General features: G+C 36.6%; 1 protein-coding gene across 1 annotated transcript in view; it reads right to left on the bottom strand.

The window, feature by feature from the left end:
* CCDC186 (coiled-coil domain containing 186) overlaps positions 1–20,170 on the bottom strand; it is a 40,596-nt gene that overhangs the window by 4,180 nt on the left and 16,246 nt on the right. The window contains exons 4-15 of the mRNA XM_043475387.1: positions 18,354–18,482; positions 17,368–17,580; positions 16,061–16,180; positions 11,369–11,473; positions 10,785–10,883; positions 10,534–10,620; positions 9,535–9,677; positions 6,540–6,795; positions 5,724–5,913; positions 4,497–4,577; positions 2,046–2,256; positions 315–534 (exon numbers count right to left, since the gene is read on the bottom strand). Of these exons, the coding sequence (XP_043331322.1) occupies positions 315–534; positions 2,046–2,256; positions 4,497–4,577; positions 5,724–5,913; positions 6,540–6,795; positions 9,535–9,677; positions 10,534–10,620; positions 10,785–10,883; positions 11,369–11,473; positions 16,061–16,180; positions 17,368–17,580; positions 18,354–18,482 (1,854 nt within the window). The remainder of the gene's footprint in view (positions 1–314; positions 535–2,045; positions 2,257–4,496; positions 4,578–5,723; positions 5,914–6,539; positions 6,796–9,534; positions 9,678–10,533; positions 10,621–10,784; positions 10,884–11,368; positions 11,474–16,060; positions 16,181–17,367; positions 17,581–18,353; positions 18,483–20,170) is intronic.

Below are 20,170 nucleotides of genomic sequence, written 5' to 3'. Positions count from 1 at the left end.
ATCTTAATGCCTCAGTAATCAATTATAACTATTGTAATATATGTCAAAGACTTTCCATGGCAAAGTAAACCTCTCATTTAGGGAGTCTATCCAATAGTTATACTAATTTTTTTTTTTTTTTTGCTATTTCTTTCTTTCCTTGTTAATTTTAAAAATTACATTTTTCAAAAAGAGAAAAACATAAAATTTCATCTATGGAAACAATGGTTACCCTTCATTACAGAAATAGTCCATCCATGTGTTAGACTGAATAAGAGAGGTATACCATTTCTGCCATGTTTCTTGGTTGGTAAGTGAATGAGAAATATAAATACCTTCAAAGTAATATTTTTCAGCAATGTATCCTCCAAAACAGCCTGTAGTTTCCGGTTGATCTCCAAAGAGAGTTCCAATGTTAACCCACTATCGGCTGGATGGGACGTGTACAAAGATGCCATGATGCCACCGCGCCTACTTAAATGCACTTTGTTAAAATCAGATGCCTCTGAAGAAAGTGTGCCTGATTCTTCTCGTAAAATGTAGCTCTGAATTATTCTGTAAAATAAAGCACTATGACAGTTACGTCCCTGCAGAATTTACAAATACTGCAATTTTCAAGAGTGAACTAATCCTAAGTGTAAAGATGATGCATAAAATAATTACATATTAGGTTAATAACAGAACTATATTAGAACATAGGGGACAAAAAAAAAAAAGAACTATATTAGAACATAGGGGCCTCAGGTGGCACTAGTGGTAAAGAACCAGCCTGCCAATGAGACATAAAAGACTCAGGTTCATTCCCTGCGTTGGGAAGATCCTCTGGAGAAGGGCATGGCAACCCACTCCAGTATTCTTGCCTAGAGAATCCTATGGACAGAGGAGCCTGGCAGGCTACATACAGTCTATAGGGTCACAGAGTCGGACATGACTGAAGCAACTTAGCAAGTATTAGAAAATAAGGGAATTTTTCTTATTCAGATGGCTTCTCAAATGATCCCATTTTTGTTATAACATGGTATTTAGATTTAAGATATATAAACATGGCTCTATTTTTTTCCTTATGTAAATCAAAATATGTGAACAATTTATTGTTCCAGTTTCAGTTAACATTTTCTATTTTCTTGCCACTAAACTTAAAACTTGTGTTGTCCTCTTTTTCTTTTAAAAGTCATGGGCAAGGATGTCCCTGGTGGTCCAATGGCTAAGATTCAATGCTCCCAATGTAGGGGACACAGGTTCAATCCTTGGTAGGTAAACTAGATCCCACACACTGCAACAGAAACCCAGCACAGAAAAACATAAATAAATAAAAATAAATGTGTGGTAAAAAAAAGAAGAATGGCTTTGGTAACTTAAAAAAAATTTTTTTAAATAAAAGTCATGAGCAAATTTTTCCCTAAATCTGCTCAACAGGAACGATAATCCACAACCCCATCATCTCTTAGAACCACCATCTTGAAAATAAGAAGCTAAGCAGAGCTCAATCTATTTTTAAGTTCAAAGTTATTCTAGTATCAAAAAAATTAACACCTACTGAACTCTATATCACCTTAAAAGGAAAAACCTATGCTTTCTTTCATTTCTGTATTCCCAAAACCTAGAACAAAAATAAGTGACCAATAAAAGATTGAGAACTATATGATCATAGTTTTAAAAAAAAATTTTAAAAGAAAGGCTCTTGATACAATTAATTTTGAACTCAGGAACTTTTTGTTGTATGAATAATGGTATTTTGAACACGGATCCCAGTACCATAATAATACACACTTTGGGACTTCCCTGGTGGTTCAGTGGTTAAGAATCCTCCTGCCAATTATAGAGGACCTAGGTTCAATCCCTGGTCTGAGAGGATTTCACGTGCCAAGGGGCAACTAAGCCCATGTGCCACAATACTGAGGCCTGCGCGCCCTAGAGCCTGTGGTCTGCAACGAGAGAAGCGCCCGCAATGAGAAGCCAAAGGGCCACAGCCAGAGCAGCCGCGGCTCACCACAACGAGAGGGAGCTGGCACACAGCAATAAACCCAGCACAGCCACAAGCAAACAAGAATGCAAAAGACACACACTTTGTTTTCTTCCTGATTTCTTCCACCAGCTGTTTGATGTGATCCTCCATAAATTCTATCTTCTCATTTTTCCGGGCATGTGCCTTTTGCAGCCTTACTATCCTCTCAATCAGCATGGCCTTGTCTACTTCTGGGAAGTTATCTACAGCTACTGACGACCCAGTATTTTCCGGAGATCGATCTTCGGCACTGCTTCGAGCATTGAGGGACCCTTAAGATAAAAAAAAAAAAAAAAAAAAAATTTAACTTATTGTACTTAGTCTGGAGTCAACTCTAATCTCAGGCATTATTTCTTCTACTATCATTTTCAAATATTCAATCTAACAGTTGGGCACAGAACTCAAGTCATATCTGACCTGAGTTCTTGTTTTTGAATAGACTGATGATAGAAAAAAGGGTCTAGTATGTTTCTAAAAAACAGAAATGGGAAGTGGCAATAGAGAAATGAGAAACTCAAGATACCAAAATTAAACGGAGACACACAGAAAGAGAAAAAAGTCACAAGACAGAATATAACCAGTAGGTTAAGCTCTGGAGCTAGTCCTCCTAGTAGCTTTGTGACTTTGGACTCTGTATCACAGTCACATCATTTAAAACTGGGAACCATAATATGATTTTCCCCGGTGGACTGCTATCCTCATTTAAATGAGTTAATATGTCCGAAGAGCTTAGAGCAGCATACAGTAAGCAATAAGTAAATGGTAGCTATTATTTTACCAATATCCGTTGAGAAGAATTTCTAATCTTTTTTAATCCTACAAAGACATATTTTTTTCAAATCCCATTTTGTAGATTTAAGTTAAGTAATATTATCTTATCCAAGGTTATACACTAGTAAATGGTAGAACTGGGATCTAAATACCTATGTGTAATTTCAAACCCATTTCTTTCTACTATACAATTTTTCCACTATTGTAAGAGTTGATGATGTTTTTTCCCTACTGTGCAACTCCTGGGAGGCAGTGAAAATGTCATGGCATGCAGCTTCTACAGTCTGAGTTCTGTCACTGTGGATTTGGTGAAAGTCAGGACTGATCTCCTTTAGGATGGACTGGTTGGATCTCTCCTTGCAGTCCAAGGGACTCTCAAGAGTCTTCTCCAACACCACAGTTCAAAAGCATCAATTCTTCGGCGCTCAGCTTCCTTTATAGTCTAAATCTCACATTCATACATGACTACTGGAAAAACCATAGCTTTGACTAGACAGACCTTTGTTGGCAAAGTAATGTCTCTGCTTTTTAATATGCTGTCTAAGCTGGTCATTAACTTTTCTTCCAAGGAGCAAATGTCTTTTAATTTCATGGCTGCAGTCAACCAGTCCATCCTAAAGGAAATCAGTCCTGAGTATTCACTGGAAGGACTGATGCTGAAGCTGAAACTCCAATACTTTGGCCACCTGATGCAAAGAACTGACTCATTGGAAAAGACCCTGAAGCTGGGAAAGAGTAAAGATGGGAGGAGAAGGGGACAACAGAGATGAGATGACTGCATGGCATCACCGACTCAATGGACATGAGTCTGAGTAAATTCTGGGAGTTGGTGATGGACAGGGAGGCCTGGTGTGCTGTAGTCCATGGGGTTGCAAAGAGTCGGACACAACTGAGTGACTGAACTGAACCAATGGAACCACTCTGAATTTTAAGTTTCCCCATTTATAAAATGGGAATTACAACACTTACCTCACATGACTATTCTGTGAGTAGATAATATGTTTAAAGCATTCAGCATGGTTCCTAGCATTCCAAATAAAATAAATATGCTGATATTTTGCTAATTATCATTTTCACAATGCCATCAATCAATTTTATAAACTATTAATTTTTGCTTTAAACTAGAGGCATATTGTGGAAAAACAAATGGCAACCCACTCCAGTATTCTTGCCTGGAAAATCCAGTATTCTTGCCTTGAGAATCCCATAGACAGACTGGAGGGGCTGCAGTCCATGGGGTTGCAAAAAGAGTTGGACACGACTGAGCGACTCAACAACAAGAGGCATATTTACCATGAAAAAGCAAAAAGATTTAGAAATACATACATATATATGTATATATAATCTGAAATATAATGATGACCCCATCTCATTAGGTCTCAGGTGTTAAAAGCAATATAAAATTAAAAGAAAATGGAAGACATGCTATACCATATCTCTCTATAGAGATGGATACAAATCTGAACTGAAAAATGGAAGAAGAAATTGTTGCATAGAATGAAAAAGCAGATAAGGAAAAGGAGGTAAGAAGACGGATGGTATAGAACCCCATGACAAACTTAAAATCCTGTGTAAAAACGTTTTAACTGGAAATATTTTTTACAATGTAATTGTGTATGACCTCTGCCTTTCATAATTCAAAATTATAGAAAAACATATCGATACCTTGTAAAACAAAAAATGCTATTTCTTTTTATTCTCGATCACTGAAAAACAACTATAAAAGCATTAGTTTTTTTACCTGATGAACTAGAACGACTTCCCATGCTGCTGACTTCTTTATCACAGCTTCCATTCTCAACCTGTTCTAACTTTCTTCGTGCTGCAGGAAAAGAAATGGATTACTTGTGACAACGATCATGACCATCTGCCCCCACTATCTCTGACTTTAATTTGGCCTAAAAATCACTTAGGCCAAAATGGCATAGGCAACAAAAGAAATTTCTTGAATACATACAACAGGAGGTCTGTAGGTTCACTGACATAAAATGACATCTAGAAATGCACAGGTCAAATACAAAATACATGGAAATAACATTATGACAACTGATACTGACATCATTTAGGCACACAGAACCTAACTTCTGGAGTCCTGAAAGATTTAAAAGAGTTCCACAGTACCAGAAAATCACCCCAAATTTCCCTTCAATTACATCTATGAAAACTAAATTCTTCTGGCAAGTATCTGAATATATTTCTATTAAGTAAATGCTAAGTCTCTTTCATCATATTACTGTATGTCACCCTATTTTAATACAAATAAAACAGTGGGGAGTAGTAGAGAACAGGATGTCAGAATATCTCTTATTCATCTGCATACCCAATCACACAGCAGACTCCAATAACTGCCTAAATTTTTAAATGACAGAAATCTGAGTTCTAGTTCTAGCTGTCAATTGTTGTGTTTGGGAAATTTATAGCTTTTCTGGATCTCAGTTTCCCCTAAAATTAAGGGTTAGGATTCAACAATCTCTAAGTTAGAGGTCATCAAGGTGGGTGCAGGTACCCTAGATGCTGTACGTAACAATTCATAGACAAGTGTAGGCAGAAAATACTAGCACTCTACTTATATTTAATCTGATCTTCTTAAATTTAGATTTTTCATGTTTTTCTAATGTGCATAAAATAGAGTAATACATGCTTACAATTTACAAATTGGAGAACAAATACTTAAACACTTTTCATTGACAGTAATATGTGATTAACAAAGTCTAGACATTGCTGTCCTAGAAAGGCACTTTCCCAATTCTTATATTCTGTGATTCTGTGAATAAATGTATTTTAGAATAGAACATGCTTTAAACTATTTATGAAATAACAAGGTCAGTCACTTGGTTTATGAACATTAAAAAGAACCTACAGCTCTACCCAGTGTGGGAGAAACTAATGTAAAATATATTTTTTCTATAAATCCTTCAACAAAAACAAACAAGAACATTCAAGATCTAAGTGCAGAAGAATTTTATACCTTGCTGAAGTTGTTTGGTAAGATCCTTGACACTAGAGGCATGTTTACGTCTTTGAGTCACTAATTCATCTTTTAATTCTTCAACCTGGGTACTCAGTGCTTTAACTTCAGTTTGTCTACAAGTGAGTTCAGCTTGCAGAGCCTGGACTTCCTCTTTTCGCAGTTCTTCTTCTTTTAACAATCTACTTTCCTAAATATTAAAATAAGATAAAAATACTGATTTTTATGTTTTAATTATTGCTCAGAGTTTAAAACCTTAAAAATACAAGGTCTTTGGTAGTAAATTCTTCTATCATCACTCCTTACCAGGTTGTTTATTGTGTTCCTCAAATTTCTTATGCAATAAAGTGGGGTTGGGGGAGAAGGGGAGGAGTGATATATTAATGCATCTGCCACCCCACACAAGCAAAACAACATGCGATACAGGTCTCTGTAGTTTTGGACTAAAGTCTTAACTTAAGTCCTCCTCACAACGTGGAAATATTAAACCATTTTTAAGCTATAAAAATACAGAAATTTAAAGTCCTTTTAAGAAATACATGGTAATTCCAGTTAGGAATGACAAAAATCCTGGTTTTCTTACTTTCAAGTGTGAAATATTTCTTCATAACAATGTTAGGGAGAAATTTTATTAAAAAATACGTAAGTTGAAAGGAAAAACTGACATTTCTCATAGCATTTGAATTTATCAGAAAGTCTGTGCTCGTCCCACCAAAAAAAGCTTAATCATCTACCATTAGGTTTACATCTTTAGGGAAACTTAATTTGTGCTTCTTGCTGTGTTGCCTTAAAAGTTGAATGTACACTAATACTTACCAAATTCATATTTGTCTGTTTCATGTGTTCACATTGGCTTTGTAACTGACTTTCACTACAGGAAAGTTTATCAAACTGTGATTGCAAAGAATTGGATTCAGATTGAAGCTGTGCATTCTTACTAGTGAGCTTTTCTGTAAACAGTAGTAGCTCAGATTCTCTTTTCCTACTGCCTTCGATGTCTTTTTGTAGGTCATTAATCAAAGAATTAAGACTTTCCACTTCTTCCTTCAAATTTTCAATTTCTTGTTTACCTCTAAAAAACAAAGTTTATATTTAAGAAAAAAAAAATTAACTATTAAAGGACATTAAGGGTTTGAGAATTTTCATTGACTGAAATGCTTTATAAAGGTACTTTTATTCATTCATCCAAATACTTATTTGGATCACCACGAACGCCTAATATACGCTAGGAACTAAGAGCTCACTAAGAGCTATAAGCAAGACTGATCCAACTCCTGCTTTCGAAGAGCTTTTAATCAAGCACTGTGAAAAAAACATTTTTGATGATGAAACCACAGAGTGTAAGTGATTAAAATAATACTTAAAGGGTTAGCAAACCTTACCTATAAAAGACCCCGAGAGTAAACAATATAGGTTTCTGGGGCACATGGCCTTTGTTGCAACTGTTTTAACTAAGCCACTGTAGTGTGAAAGCAGCCACACAATACATAAAGGAATGAGAGTGGCTGTGTATCCAAAAAAAAGTTTCTCTACAAAAAGAGGCAGTGAGCTGGAATTGCCTTGTGGGTCACAGAGTGCAGATTCCTGGGTAAGAGCAGAAGTAGGAGTGAGCAGGAGAAGACAACACAGTCCAGGCCAAGGAAACAGTATGTGCAACGCTGGGAAGGGAACGAGAGAATGACATCTTGTTGATACTAACAGACAGATATTAAATACTGATGAGGATAAAGACTGTACTATATCATAGCACTTACATAGGGCTCCACAGCTAGGAAAACAGTTAATCAACGCTTGTTAACCAACTACTGCTGAAATACAGCATGAAAAAGGAGAATGCACAGAAGGAGAAGCAATGTTACTAACGATCATCCAAGCCATGTTAAGGCATCTGAACTCACTAGGCAATCCTTGAGGTAATGGGAAATCACTGAAAGGTCTGAGACTTCCTTTTTAAAAAAGATTATGTTAACTACACTGTAGTAAACTGACTAAAAGGGAAGTAGGTAAACAACAACAACAACAGCAAACAGTTTAGAAGCCATGGCAGTTTTCTAGATGAGAGCGGATAATGGCTTAGATGATGGTAGTAGCAATGGGGGTGTAAAAAGTAATATCTTGAAAGATATTAATGAGTTAGCATCAAAAATATTTTGTGACTGGTGACGTGTGAGGGAAAGGATAGAAGAGCCAAGGGTAACCCCCAGGTTCCTGGATTGGAAAATCGCTTGGATGTCACACTCATCACTCATCTCAGCAACATCAGAGAAACGTATTTGCAGGCAAGACAGATGAACCAGTTTAGGACATGTTTAAAAGTTTAAGATGTCTTTGACACTTGCATGTCTGGAGCTCAGCAAAAAGGGTTAAAGACAATAACTTGAAGGTTCTGCAACACATTACAGGAAGAGTTAGGATCACCCAGGGGTATAATAAAATAAGAATAAAAGACCGCTTTATGACAGAAAGAGAAGGCTGCAGAGCACACACAAAAAAGACTGGCCAGAAAGTTGGGGAGGAACACCAGGACAGCACAATGAAATGAAGCCAAAGGAATGGAGCACTTCAAGAAAGTAAGGGGCTTAGTGTGTGCATACTGGAAACTCAAGCATGGCTTAATCTGGGAAGTATCTACTATATTTAAGGATGCATTAGCAGTCTGCAATGGTACGTTGGGGAAGCTTGAATAAAATGGAGAGAAATAGAAGAGCAAAGGATGCAAAGAAATGGAGGAGGGCTGCAGATGATTCTATAAATCATCTTTTATTCTGTAAATAAAAGGACAAGGGTGATCATAGGGTTTTTGAAGTTTTTAAGATGTAGTAACATTTAAATGCAGACAGAAGAGGGAGTCAGTAAAAAGGACGAGGTAAGAGATAAAGGGAAAAGAAGGAAAAAAAAAAAAAAAGAAAAAGAAGGAATCAAGAAAGACCCTGAGAAGGCAGAAGAGCATGGGATCCACAGTAGAAGTAGAGACCACAATTTGGTTCAGAAATAGGAACATTTCCTTCACAAAACCAGAAGCAAAAGAAAAATGAGTGCAGATGCAAGTTCACAGGACTGACAGCAAGAGGTGGAGAGAACTGTCACCCGACAGCCCCCTTTCTTCTGCCAAGAGTGAAGCGCGAGGAGAGAGGAAAGATCACTGTGAAAGCGGTGTGGTTTAGGACATGCTAAGAAGATGGGGGAGAAGATTCTAAGGACATATGGTAGGACTCAGGGTGCAGTAACAGTCCCAGCTGAGGTTGCTAACCATGAATCTATAGCAGCATCAATCTGGATGACAGTGAAGATCTCTTCAGCAGCACTCAGCAGCCTGGGTGTTGGTAGGGTATAAAAAAGAAGATACTTGGATCCAGTCTGAATCTAGGCTCTGTCAGGTAAAGTCCTAAGTAGAACTCAGTTAACTAGTGTTAAAAGAAGCCAAGGAATAATGTTACCTCCTGATTGCAAGCTACACACATGCAAAGATAGAGATACAAATCTACCTTTTAGAAGAAAAACTACTGTGTGTAAGTAACAGAATTTGAAAGGTAAGGAATGGATCAAAAAAACCCACAATCCATTCTGTCTTATAAATAACTACTGCCAATGTTTACGTATGAATATAAACTTTGATTTTTAGAAGCAGTGTTGGGAACCTCAAAAATAACCTGAAACAGTTCAAATGAAGATAGGAATTAAAAAATTTTTTTTTGCCTAGTAAAATATAAGATTATTCTTATTTATTGTAATGACTGCATTTAAAAACAGCAACTTAGATAGAATCAAAAAGCCTGTTGATTAGCACAAACAGAAGTTGCTCATTTTATACCTTTGATGCTGCTCCTGTATCTGATCTGCAACTTTCACTTTGTCCAACAAACTCTGAATTTCAGCTTTTTGGCGATTAATAATCTCTTTATATTTTGATAATTCATCTTCTGTCCTCAATCGTTCATCTTCTAGACATTTTACCTATCAAATAATCATATGCAAGTTAAACTACAAAACGATATTTTCTTATTCCTTATTAGCCATTTCAGATAGTGGTTATGTGTTAATAATCTAAGCTGAATTGTGAAGCAGTATTAATTAACATGAAGAAAACACAGCAAGAAGTTAACACTCCTGTGTTTCAGTCTCAGATTTCTCATGATTTAGTCATGGCAGTTTTAGCTTTCTGTTTTACCTCCATTTCTCATCTGAAGAGGATATACCTTCCCTACCTACCTCAAAGTACTGGCATAAAGAAAAAGTAGAAGGGCACATGAAAGACACTTTAAAAATTAAGTGATCATAAATTCAAGATGGTTACCTAAAAGCCTATTTCTAAGTAAATGAAAGATACACAATGATAACATATTTGACACTTATATTAAAAGGGATATTATTCTTGTAATATAAGGACCCTAAACACTGGAAAAGATATAGGAGACTGTTAAAAATTAAACCTGTATACAAGATTATTAGATATATTCAAGAGAAATGTACAGTCTTTCTAGTATTTTCTGACACAGTTCTAAAGCCCACGTATCTTCCCAATTAATTTGCTAGTAAGACTGCCTTTAGATCAGAGGTCCAAGGATAAGTTACAGATAGAGCAAATGTGCTGTGAAACAGGAATGTTTGGCAAACACTTTAAAGGGACTGAAATGGAAGACATTTTTATTTCTCTAAGAGTCAATTTTGTTGCTAGGGAATTGACACACTACTTTTTGATTTTAGATTATTTCTATATAAATATCCTTTCCCCAACATTTAAAAATCAGAATGAGTACTAAATTAAAGTTGTTTACCCGTCCTCTAGAGTCACGACTAAAGACTGAATTACCTTTGTTCTCAGTGTCCTTAGCTCATCCATGCCCTCCTTAAATGTCCTCTTCAGATCTTCTAGTTCCTTTATTTTGGCATGATGCATCTTTTTAAAAGTTTAAAAGAAACCACAAATCATTATATGCTAACCCAGATCTAACATTTATTGCCTGCTCCTTCTAAAAGACCTTAAAAGTAGATGGCAATAAGCACTTGTCTCTCTCCTTCAATAGTACACCATCTAAGGTATACAAATACAGAGCTACTCACTTCTAACTGGTCAGATTTTTCCTGCATTTGTTTTTCAAGTTCTCCTTTTGTGACTCTAAGCTTGGCATCAAGCTCATTTGATTTAATTTCTTCTGACTCCTAAGGGAAAAGAAACGACAAAAGTATGGCAAGTTTTAAAGTTTCATGCTTTGAAATGTCAAGATGGCTTTTGCAATTAAGTTTACTAATCATAAAATACATAGCTCATGCATCTAAAATTGATGACTGAATTCAAAAATTTTAAATGTATCAATTTTGCACCAAGAGAAGAGCACATTTAATATACATATTATACACAGCAGGCTTTTTTTTTTTTCCTAAGTTATACATTTCTTTGTACTCGTCTTTCTTCTAAAGTTTTATAGTGTATTTATTTGTCTAAAAACTTTTCTAATAAGATTTCTATTTAAGCTGCAAGTATTTTAACATAGGAAATAGCCTGCATTTAATTTAGTTGCCCTAGAAAATCTACTCCACACTTCAAATACTAGAGATACAAAAATTTATGAAACAAAAGAGTATTAACATTTGGTAAAACTTGTTCTAACTTGTTATAAAGAAATCTATTCAAAACTTTAGCATACCTGATATGTTTTTATCATATCTTGACAATTTTTCCTAATCTGATCTGCTTCTTCCTTTGCTTGAGTTAATTTTGTTGTTGTTTCTTTGAGTTTATCTTTGGTTTCCTGCAGTGACAAAAAGACAGTGTGAGATAATAGAAAATATATATTGGTCTCTGCCCCCAGTTCCTAACAGAGCTCCTGAAACCCCTCACAGCCTGGGCCCGGGCCTGGCATCTGAAGTGACAGGTTGGGAAGTTTCGTGGGACTGACACTGTCTCTGGATGGACAGTGTCAAAGTGAGTTCAACTGTAGGCCACTCGGCTGGTGTCACACACAACTGCTTGTTGTGGGGGAAAGCTTCCACACACTGGTAACCAGATGAGTCAGCAGTGAAGTGTTTTGTATAAAAGTAAAGGGGACGCACAAGAAGAAACACACAGGAGGGGAGAACTGGATTTTTCCCTATGCTGGAGGAAAACTTTTTTTTTTTTCAATTTACAGACTAGCAACAAGGCTGGCACAGTGATGTTATGAATGGTGACAACAGTGACCAGAGTAGAGAAAGTTCTTGTCTTAGCACTGCTACTGGAGCCAGAAACAATTCCAGTAATCACACTTTGTGCTTCTGACAAAAAACTAATGTGGCCTACACAGGTGATTGATCAAGTCATTAAATAAAGTTAAATTTGATAGTTTTCAGCAAATCACTAGAAGTTACTGACCTGAAAAGACAAAAATGCAAAATGTTTAAGCAGTTCTTTGAGACCCACATGAAAGACGATTTTTTGTTTTATGGCCAAGGTATCCATTCAAAACTTTTATTACAGATTCATGCTGCAATTTGGTTTCTCTTCCTAACCACTCTATTAGAACAGCCATTCTGATGGTTTCCATGGAAGACTTTCTCATCAGATCCAACTGCCTTTTCTAATTTCTTATTCCTGATGTACCTATTCCAGTTCTGATCACTCCTGACTCTTTCTTTTAATAGCCTTCCTCTGTCTATAAGGCAGTATATTTCTCTTTTTTTTCCCCACTTCTTGCCTTCTCTGTCTTCTTAACTCGCTAGACTTCCTGTGTTGATTGTCCAAGTACAGTCCTACCCTTCAGCTTCAACATTCTCCTTCAGATCACCCATACAGTGCCATAATTTGTGCTATCATGTGGATTTCAAATGAAAATTTAGGTATCATCTTCTCCTAGTAGGTTCCCTTCAGAAAGGGATAGAAGCTGCTATTCTGCCTTCCCACAGAGAGAATCCAGGGAACCCTGACACTGTAACAAATGGTACTTTGTACTGTAGCTTATTACATGCTTCCCTATTGAGAAGACAGCTTCTGGGTAACACCTAGCTCAGTATTCACATATGAACTGTTCATGCAATAAATGTTGAATTAATGAAGGAATAACTAACATGAATCTTCTGTTCTAGTTAGGCTGGTTTTCCCAAACACCAAATCTCCCTTTTCTCCTTATCTTGTTGTTCCTCCACTTGGAATGCCTTTCCCTTCATCTCTCTTTTTTTTTTCCTCTTCATCTCTTGATATAAATTCCATCTACACTTCAGATACCACTTCTTATATGTCACTTTGTTTTTAGATAAATTTACTACCCAATTAAGTGTCTAGTTACATACTTTCAGTTGCAGGTCTTTTAATAATAATTTGGCTTATATTAAAATAGTGACTTTTAAAATATAAACATTTGAAGGTTTTTTAATATACTGTTTTTTAAAATATGAGAATATCAGCTCAACAAGAATATGGAGAGATAAAGGAACTTTATCTGTACCCACTCCCCACACACACTTCCTATATCATCAATAACTATACCAGAGCTTGACACATAGAGGTACTCACTCCATTCATTCAGAACACAGCAACCGAGACATTCCAATGTGTCAAATACAATTTTAAACGGTTTATAGCCCGGTGTGAACCCTAAGGATTCCTGCTCCTACTCCTGGCAGTTATCAACAGTTCCCTAACACTCATCTGCTGATCAGCAATTAGCTCAGAAACCCACCACTCTCTAACCTTTGACCACTGTCAACACAGACACCCAAGATGGAAGGGTCATGCTGGCGAGTCCTGACAAAACGTGGTCCACGGGAGAAGGGAATGGCAAACCACATCAGTATTCTTGCCGTGAGAACCCCATGAACAGTATGAAAAGGCAAAAAGATAGGACATTGGAAGATGAACTCCCCAGGTTGCTAGGTACCTAATATGTTACTGGAGATCAGTGGAGAAATAAGTCCAGAAAGAATGAACGGGTGAAGCCAAAGCAAAAACACCACCCAGTTGTGGATGTGATTGGTGATAGAAGTCAAGTCTGATGCTAAAAAGAGCAATACTGCATAGGAACCTGGAATGTTAGGGCCATGAATCAAGGTAAATTGGAAGTGGTCAAACAGGAGATGGCAAGAGTGAACATTGACATTTTAGGAATCAGAGAACTAAAATGGACTGGAATGGGTGAATTTAACTCAGATGACCATTGTATTTACTACTGTGGGCAGAATCCCTTAGAAGAAATGGAGTAGCCCTCACAGTCAACAAGAGAGTCCGAAATGGAGTACTTGGATGCAATCTCAAAAACGACACAATGATTTCTGTTTGTTTCCAAGGCAAACGATTCAGCATCACAGTAATCCAAATCTATGCCCTGACCAGTAACGCTGAAGAAGTTGAAGTTGAACGGTTCTCTGAAGACCTACAAGATCTTCTAGAACCAACACCCAAAAAAGATGTCCTTTTCATGATAGGGGACTGGAATTGCAGAAGTAGGAAGTCAAGACATACCTGGAGTAACAGGCAAATTTGGCCTTGGAGTACAGAATGAAGCAGGGCAAAGGCTAATAAGAGTTCTGCCAAGAGAACGCACTGGCCATAACAAACACCCTCTGCCAATAACACAAAAGAAGACTCTACATGTGGACCTCACCAGATGGTCAATATTGAAAACAGATTGATTATATTCTTTGCAACCAAAAATGGAGAAGCTCTATAAAAAGATCTTAATGACCCAGATAACCATGATGGTGTGATCACTCACCTAGAGCCAGACATCCTGGAGTGTGAAGTCAAGCGAGCCTTAGGAACCATCACTATGAACGAAGCTAGTGGAGGTGACAGAATTCCAGTTGAGCTATTTCAAATCCTAAAAGATGATGCTATGAAAAGTGCTGCACTCAATATGCCAGCAAATTTGGAAAACTCAGCAATGGCCACAGGACTGGAAAAGGTCACTTTTCATTCCAATCCCTAAGAAAGGCAATGCCAAAGAATGCTCAAACTACTGCACAATTGCACTCATCTCACACGCTAGTAAAGTAATGCTCAAAATTCTTCAAGCCAGGCTTCAGCAATATGTGAACCGTGAACTTCCAGATGTTCAAGTTGGAATTAGAAGAGGCAGAGGAACCAGAGATCAAACTGCTAACATCCGCTGGATCATCGAAAAGGCAAGAGAGTTCCAGAAAAACACCTATTTCTGCTTTATTGACTATGCCAAAGCCTTTGACTGTGTAGATCACAAGAAACTGTGGAAAATTCTGAAAGAGATGGGAATACCAGACCACCTGACTTGCCTCTTGAGAAACCTGTATGCAGGTCAGGAAGCAACAGTTAGAACTGGACATGGAACAACAGATTGATTCCAAATAGAAAAAGGAGTACGTCAAGGCTGTATATTGTCACCCTGCTTATTTAATTTATATGCAGATTACATCATGAGAAACGCTGGGCTGGAAGAAGCACAAGCTGGAATCAAGATGGCTGGGAGAAATATCAGTAACCTCAGACATGCAGATGACACCACCCTTATGGCAGAAAGTGTGGAAGAACTAAAGAGCCTCTTGATGAAAGTGAAAGAGGAGAGTGAAAAAGTTGGCTTAAAGCTCAATATTCAGAAAAGTAAGATCATGGCATCCGGTCCCATCACTTCATGGCAAATAGATGGGGAAACAGTGAGAGACTTTTATTTTGGGGGGCTCCAAAATCACTGAAGATGGTGACTGCAGCCATGAAATTAAAAGATGCTTACTCCTTGGAAGGAAAGTTATGACCAACCTAGACAGCATAATAAAAAGCAGAGACATTACTTTGTCAACAAAAGTCCGTCTAGTCAAGGCTATGGTTTTTCCAGTGGTCATGTATGGATGCGAAAGTTGGACTATAAGGAAAGCTGAATGCCAAAGAATTGATGCTTTTGAACTGTGGCATTGGAGAAGACTCTTGAGAGTCCCTTGGACTGCAAGGAGATCCAACCAGTCCATCCTAAAGGAGATCAGTCCTGGGTGTTCACTGGAAGAACTGATGTTGAAGCCAAAACTCCAATCCTTTGGCCAGCTGATGCGAAGAGCTGACTCATTTGAAAAGACCCTGATGCTAGGAAAGATTGAGGGCAGAAGGAGCAGGGTACAGCAGAGGATGAGAAGGTTGGATGGCATCACCGACTCAATGGACATGAGTTTAGGTAGGCTCCGGTAATTGGTGATGGACAGGGAGGCCTGGCGTGCTGCGGTTCATGGGCTCACGAAGAGTTGGACACCAACTGAGCAACTGAACTGAACTGAATCACCAAATATTTTGGCTCAAGCTATCCTACAGGAGTCCCTAAAATAAGCTCTATGCCTGATTAATAACTATTACTCTGTTTGTTCTTAAAACTGATTCTAATAGTTTTCCACTGTGTGACGGTACTTACCTTATGTGAATCCATTTCTGCTTTTAATTTGTTTTGTGCCCATTTTACTTTAATGATGTGAGAGCTGATATCTTCCTTTAATTTGTCTATTTCTCTGATGAGTCTAGTAGCTTCACCTTCCTAAAACAATATCACTGGGTCATATTTTTCACTTAAACAATCAACAATCATTTGTGTGTCTTTCATACCTCAAGATAATCAATGCAATCCAGGGGCCAGCACGTTATGGCTTACAAGCGATAAAACTAATTTAAAGTTTAAATCACAAGAGGAAAGTAAAATCCTAAAACCAATGAACAGATATAAGATGATTAACATTTATACTTTAACCAACTATTATGTTTTGTGAGTATAAACATACCTCTGGTGCTTCCCAAATGGCTGACATAAGGTGAAATATAAATTAAATTGGTTTTGCCAGAATTCCTGAGAACAATGACATTTCTGAACTAAAACTTAGTAGAAAATAACACTGATTATCAGGAAATGATAACCTGCTGGACACAAAACTATGCCATGAGGTTGTTAGTTAAAAGCAAGGACTCTGAATAGCTCAGTAATTAAATCTCTTTAAACAGCATCTAAAAACATGTTCTTCTGCAGGAAAAATATAAATCCTATTCTATGAGCGTTACATTAAAATTCTGGTCAAATTATACCTCTAGCTCAAAAACTAGGCTTCCCTGGTAGCTCAGCTGTTAAAGAAATCTGCCTGCAATGCAGGAGACCCCAGTTCGACTCCTGGGTTGGGAAGATCCCCTGGAGAAGGGACAGGCTACCCACTCCAGTATTCCTGGGCTCCCCTGGTGGCTCAGTTGGTAAAGAATCCGCAGCAACGAGGGAGACCTGGGGTCGATCCCTGGGATGGGAAGATCCCCTGGAGAAGGGAACAGCTACCTACTCTAGTCTTCTGGCCTAGAGGAGTCCATGTACTGTACAGTCCATGGGGTCGCAAAGAGTCGAACATGACTGAGTGACTTTCACTTTCATGTGTATCTTTTACAAAAATAAAATCTTCCTTTGAAGCACAAAGTCATTTCTACAGAATGTAGATTTTAAAAGAAAGTTTTAAAAAAGATCTAATAAACAACATGTGTCAGTTTCTCGTATTTTCACAGGAAAAACATTTTGCAGCTAGCTAACAACATACTGGAATTATTAAAACATTCACCTTCTTCAAAGGTAAACTAACAAAAACAGCTTTATATTTAACAGTGGTTGAACCATGTTAATTTATGATTATTTAATTAAATAAGGAAAAGCAAAGAGAATAAGCTTCAGGTAAGGTACAATATCAAAAGTGATACCTTTGCTTCATACAGCTGGTGTAATCGTCCTTTCTCCTGAGAAAGTTGCTTAATTTTGTTAGCGTTTTTCTCACATTCTTTATTTGCATCTCTAAGTTTTTTTTCAAGTATCTCTTTTTCCTTTCGAAGGTCTAAAGATTCCTTCTCACCTCTTACATACTTCATTACCATTGCTTCTTTTTCCTGGCGTGCCTCTTCACATTTCTTGTTGGCCTTTGAAAAAAGTATCTAGCGTTAATAAAACATGTTTTTTAAAGTAAAAATAAACTAAAATAAATAATATTTTCCCAAAATATCACCAATTTATTTTTTGATTTTTGCACATTTTGGGGACCTGTGTCATGAAATCATAAAAAAAGAAGTGATACAATGAACAAATTCATATCACTAACATTTGCTTCTTCCCTTTCCTATTTCTTTTCCTTTAGCTAATACAGATGCTATATTCTGTTTATGCCTTCAGATCACTTTTCCACTCTTTCCTAGCCTCACCTGTGCTCTGGGAAAATGACCATCAGGGACCATATTAACAAGTTTCTTTGTCCTCATATAAAGAAAAGGTTTGGAAGAAGACATGTTTTACAGTTTGAATTGTTATTGTGTACCATTTATTATCATTCTGTTTTTATTTTAAAATATAATCGTAATTCTAATAGTTATTTTAATGAAACTATGTTTGGGGGTTCACTAAAGCTATCTTCTTCTTAATGTCTTATCCTCTATATTTCTCTTTAATTAGTATAAAAGTTTGAGAACTGATAGTATAAGCGTTAAGCATGTAACATTCTTGCTGCTCAGGGTCAGCATATTGTAAAGAATCACAGAAATAAAAGTTGAAGTTTTTTGTAGTTAACATACATTTATGTAATGCTTTAGCATTTTAAAAATCCTATTCCTAATACACACTAATGTCTAAAATTATCTAACAGGGTTAAGTAAACAAAAAGTCAACAGAAAGTTAATAATAATGATGATCTGAAAAATACCTGTTCCATCCGATGGGCCATCTCTTTGTGTAATTGCTGAATTGCATTTTTGGCTGCAATGTCTTGAGCTAATACTTTATCTTTAGAAGCCTGAACTTCTTTATTAAGTTCCTCTATTCTTGTTTCTAACTGTAAAGAAAATTATTTCCAGATTATTTTTATAGCTATAACAAACAGACCACTAACATTTCAAATAAATATAAATTATATATATATGAGCATAAAGAATTCAAGACTATACTTCAGCCATAGATATAACAAGTAAACATTAATGATGTTCCAATATATCATTAGAATTAAGTCAGTATAAATCTGAAGCAGACTCTGAGAAGACAGATGGTAAGCTCTAAAGTAATTATCAATGAAATAACTCAAAAAATAGTTAAAATATCATGAAAAAAATTTAAATGTTACATATTTACTTAATGCAATATAAGGCAGTAAGTGAGGAATAGGGAAACAAAATAGGAACACAGCAGAAAAGACATAAAGAAACTGTAGACATAAAATACTCAAAAATGGTAGACATAAATCTATAAACCTAACCCACAACCCTAATCTTAACACTGTAAAAGCTACATCTTGATAGAAATCTTGAAAAAATTACACTTAGAAGCTAGATATTACATGATTCTACTTATATGAAGGAAAAGGAAACATATATGATTCCATTAATATGAAATATTCAGAACTGGCAAATACAGAGAGAGACAGAAAGTAGACTAGTTGTCCCCTAGGGCTGAGGGAAGACAACCGACAGGGGCTGGAGGGAAATGAGGGGTGACTATTAATGGGCTTGTAGTTTTTTCATGTGATAAAAATTTCTAAAATTGTGACAAAATGTACAACTAAAAATCACCAAACTGTATACTAAAATGAGTGAATTATGTGGTATGTGAATTATACATCAATGAAACTGCTATAAAAACCCTACTAGTTAGCTTACATATAGTACACATGTACTAATTTTCCGTATGACAACACTGTCCAACAGCAATACAAGCCCAATTTTTTGGTAGCAACATTTTAAAAAGTAAAAAGAAACAGGTGAAATAAATGTTTTATTAAACCCAATGTATATAGAATATCATTTCAACATGTAGTCAACATTAAAAAACTGAGCCATTTTACCCCTTTTTGTACTAAGTCTTTAAAGGGCATATTTCACACTTACATCACCTCTTAATTTGGACTAGCCACCTTTTACATGCCCAATATCACGATGGTCAGTGGCAGCCATATTAAGCGGTACAGATTCAAAGATAAAATTAGGAAAGAAAACTCTGCTATACTGGCTAGCAAAAGAAAGGTGAATCAAATTTTCTCCTTTGACAGGGCACAACCACTAACAATCTCAGGAAAAGAACAGCTCTGGTTAGCCTCCATCTGTTTATTCTGAAGTTTCTGGTCATCAGCAGTGATCTGTCTACCAAAATTCATATTCAGCCCCACACTTTAAAATTAAGGCACCTTCACTTTAAAATTCTAAGTTTGGTCTACATGTGGTAGACCACACACACACATACAAATCAGGATTAAACTTTCCTGATAAAGTATAATTTCATTAAGTATAACAAAGTATAAGTAAGTGAAACTTGGTTTAACGTTTCATTGCAGTATTACCAGCTGTTTACTTTTATTTTCATTATACAGCTTTCTGTGAAAGATGAGGCAAAAACAAAGACTTTTAAGGCTACCATGTTTCTAACCTTTTCCATGGAAGAAAAATGAAAGTGAAAGTCGCTCAGTCATGTCTGACTCTTTGCAACCCCATGGACTACAGTCCATGGAATTCTCCTGGCCAGAGTACTGGAGTT

The sequence above is a fragment of the Cervus canadensis genome, chromosome 8, assembly GCF_019320065.1.
Source record: "Cervus canadensis isolate Bull #8, Minnesota chromosome 8, ASM1932006v1, whole genome shotgun sequence".
Classification (NCBI taxonomy): domain Eukaryota; kingdom Metazoa; phylum Chordata; class Mammalia; order Artiodactyla; family Cervidae; genus Cervus; species Cervus canadensis.
The sequence above is the reverse complement of the archived record's forward strand: the minus strand, read 5'-3'. Positions and strand labels throughout refer to the sequence as shown.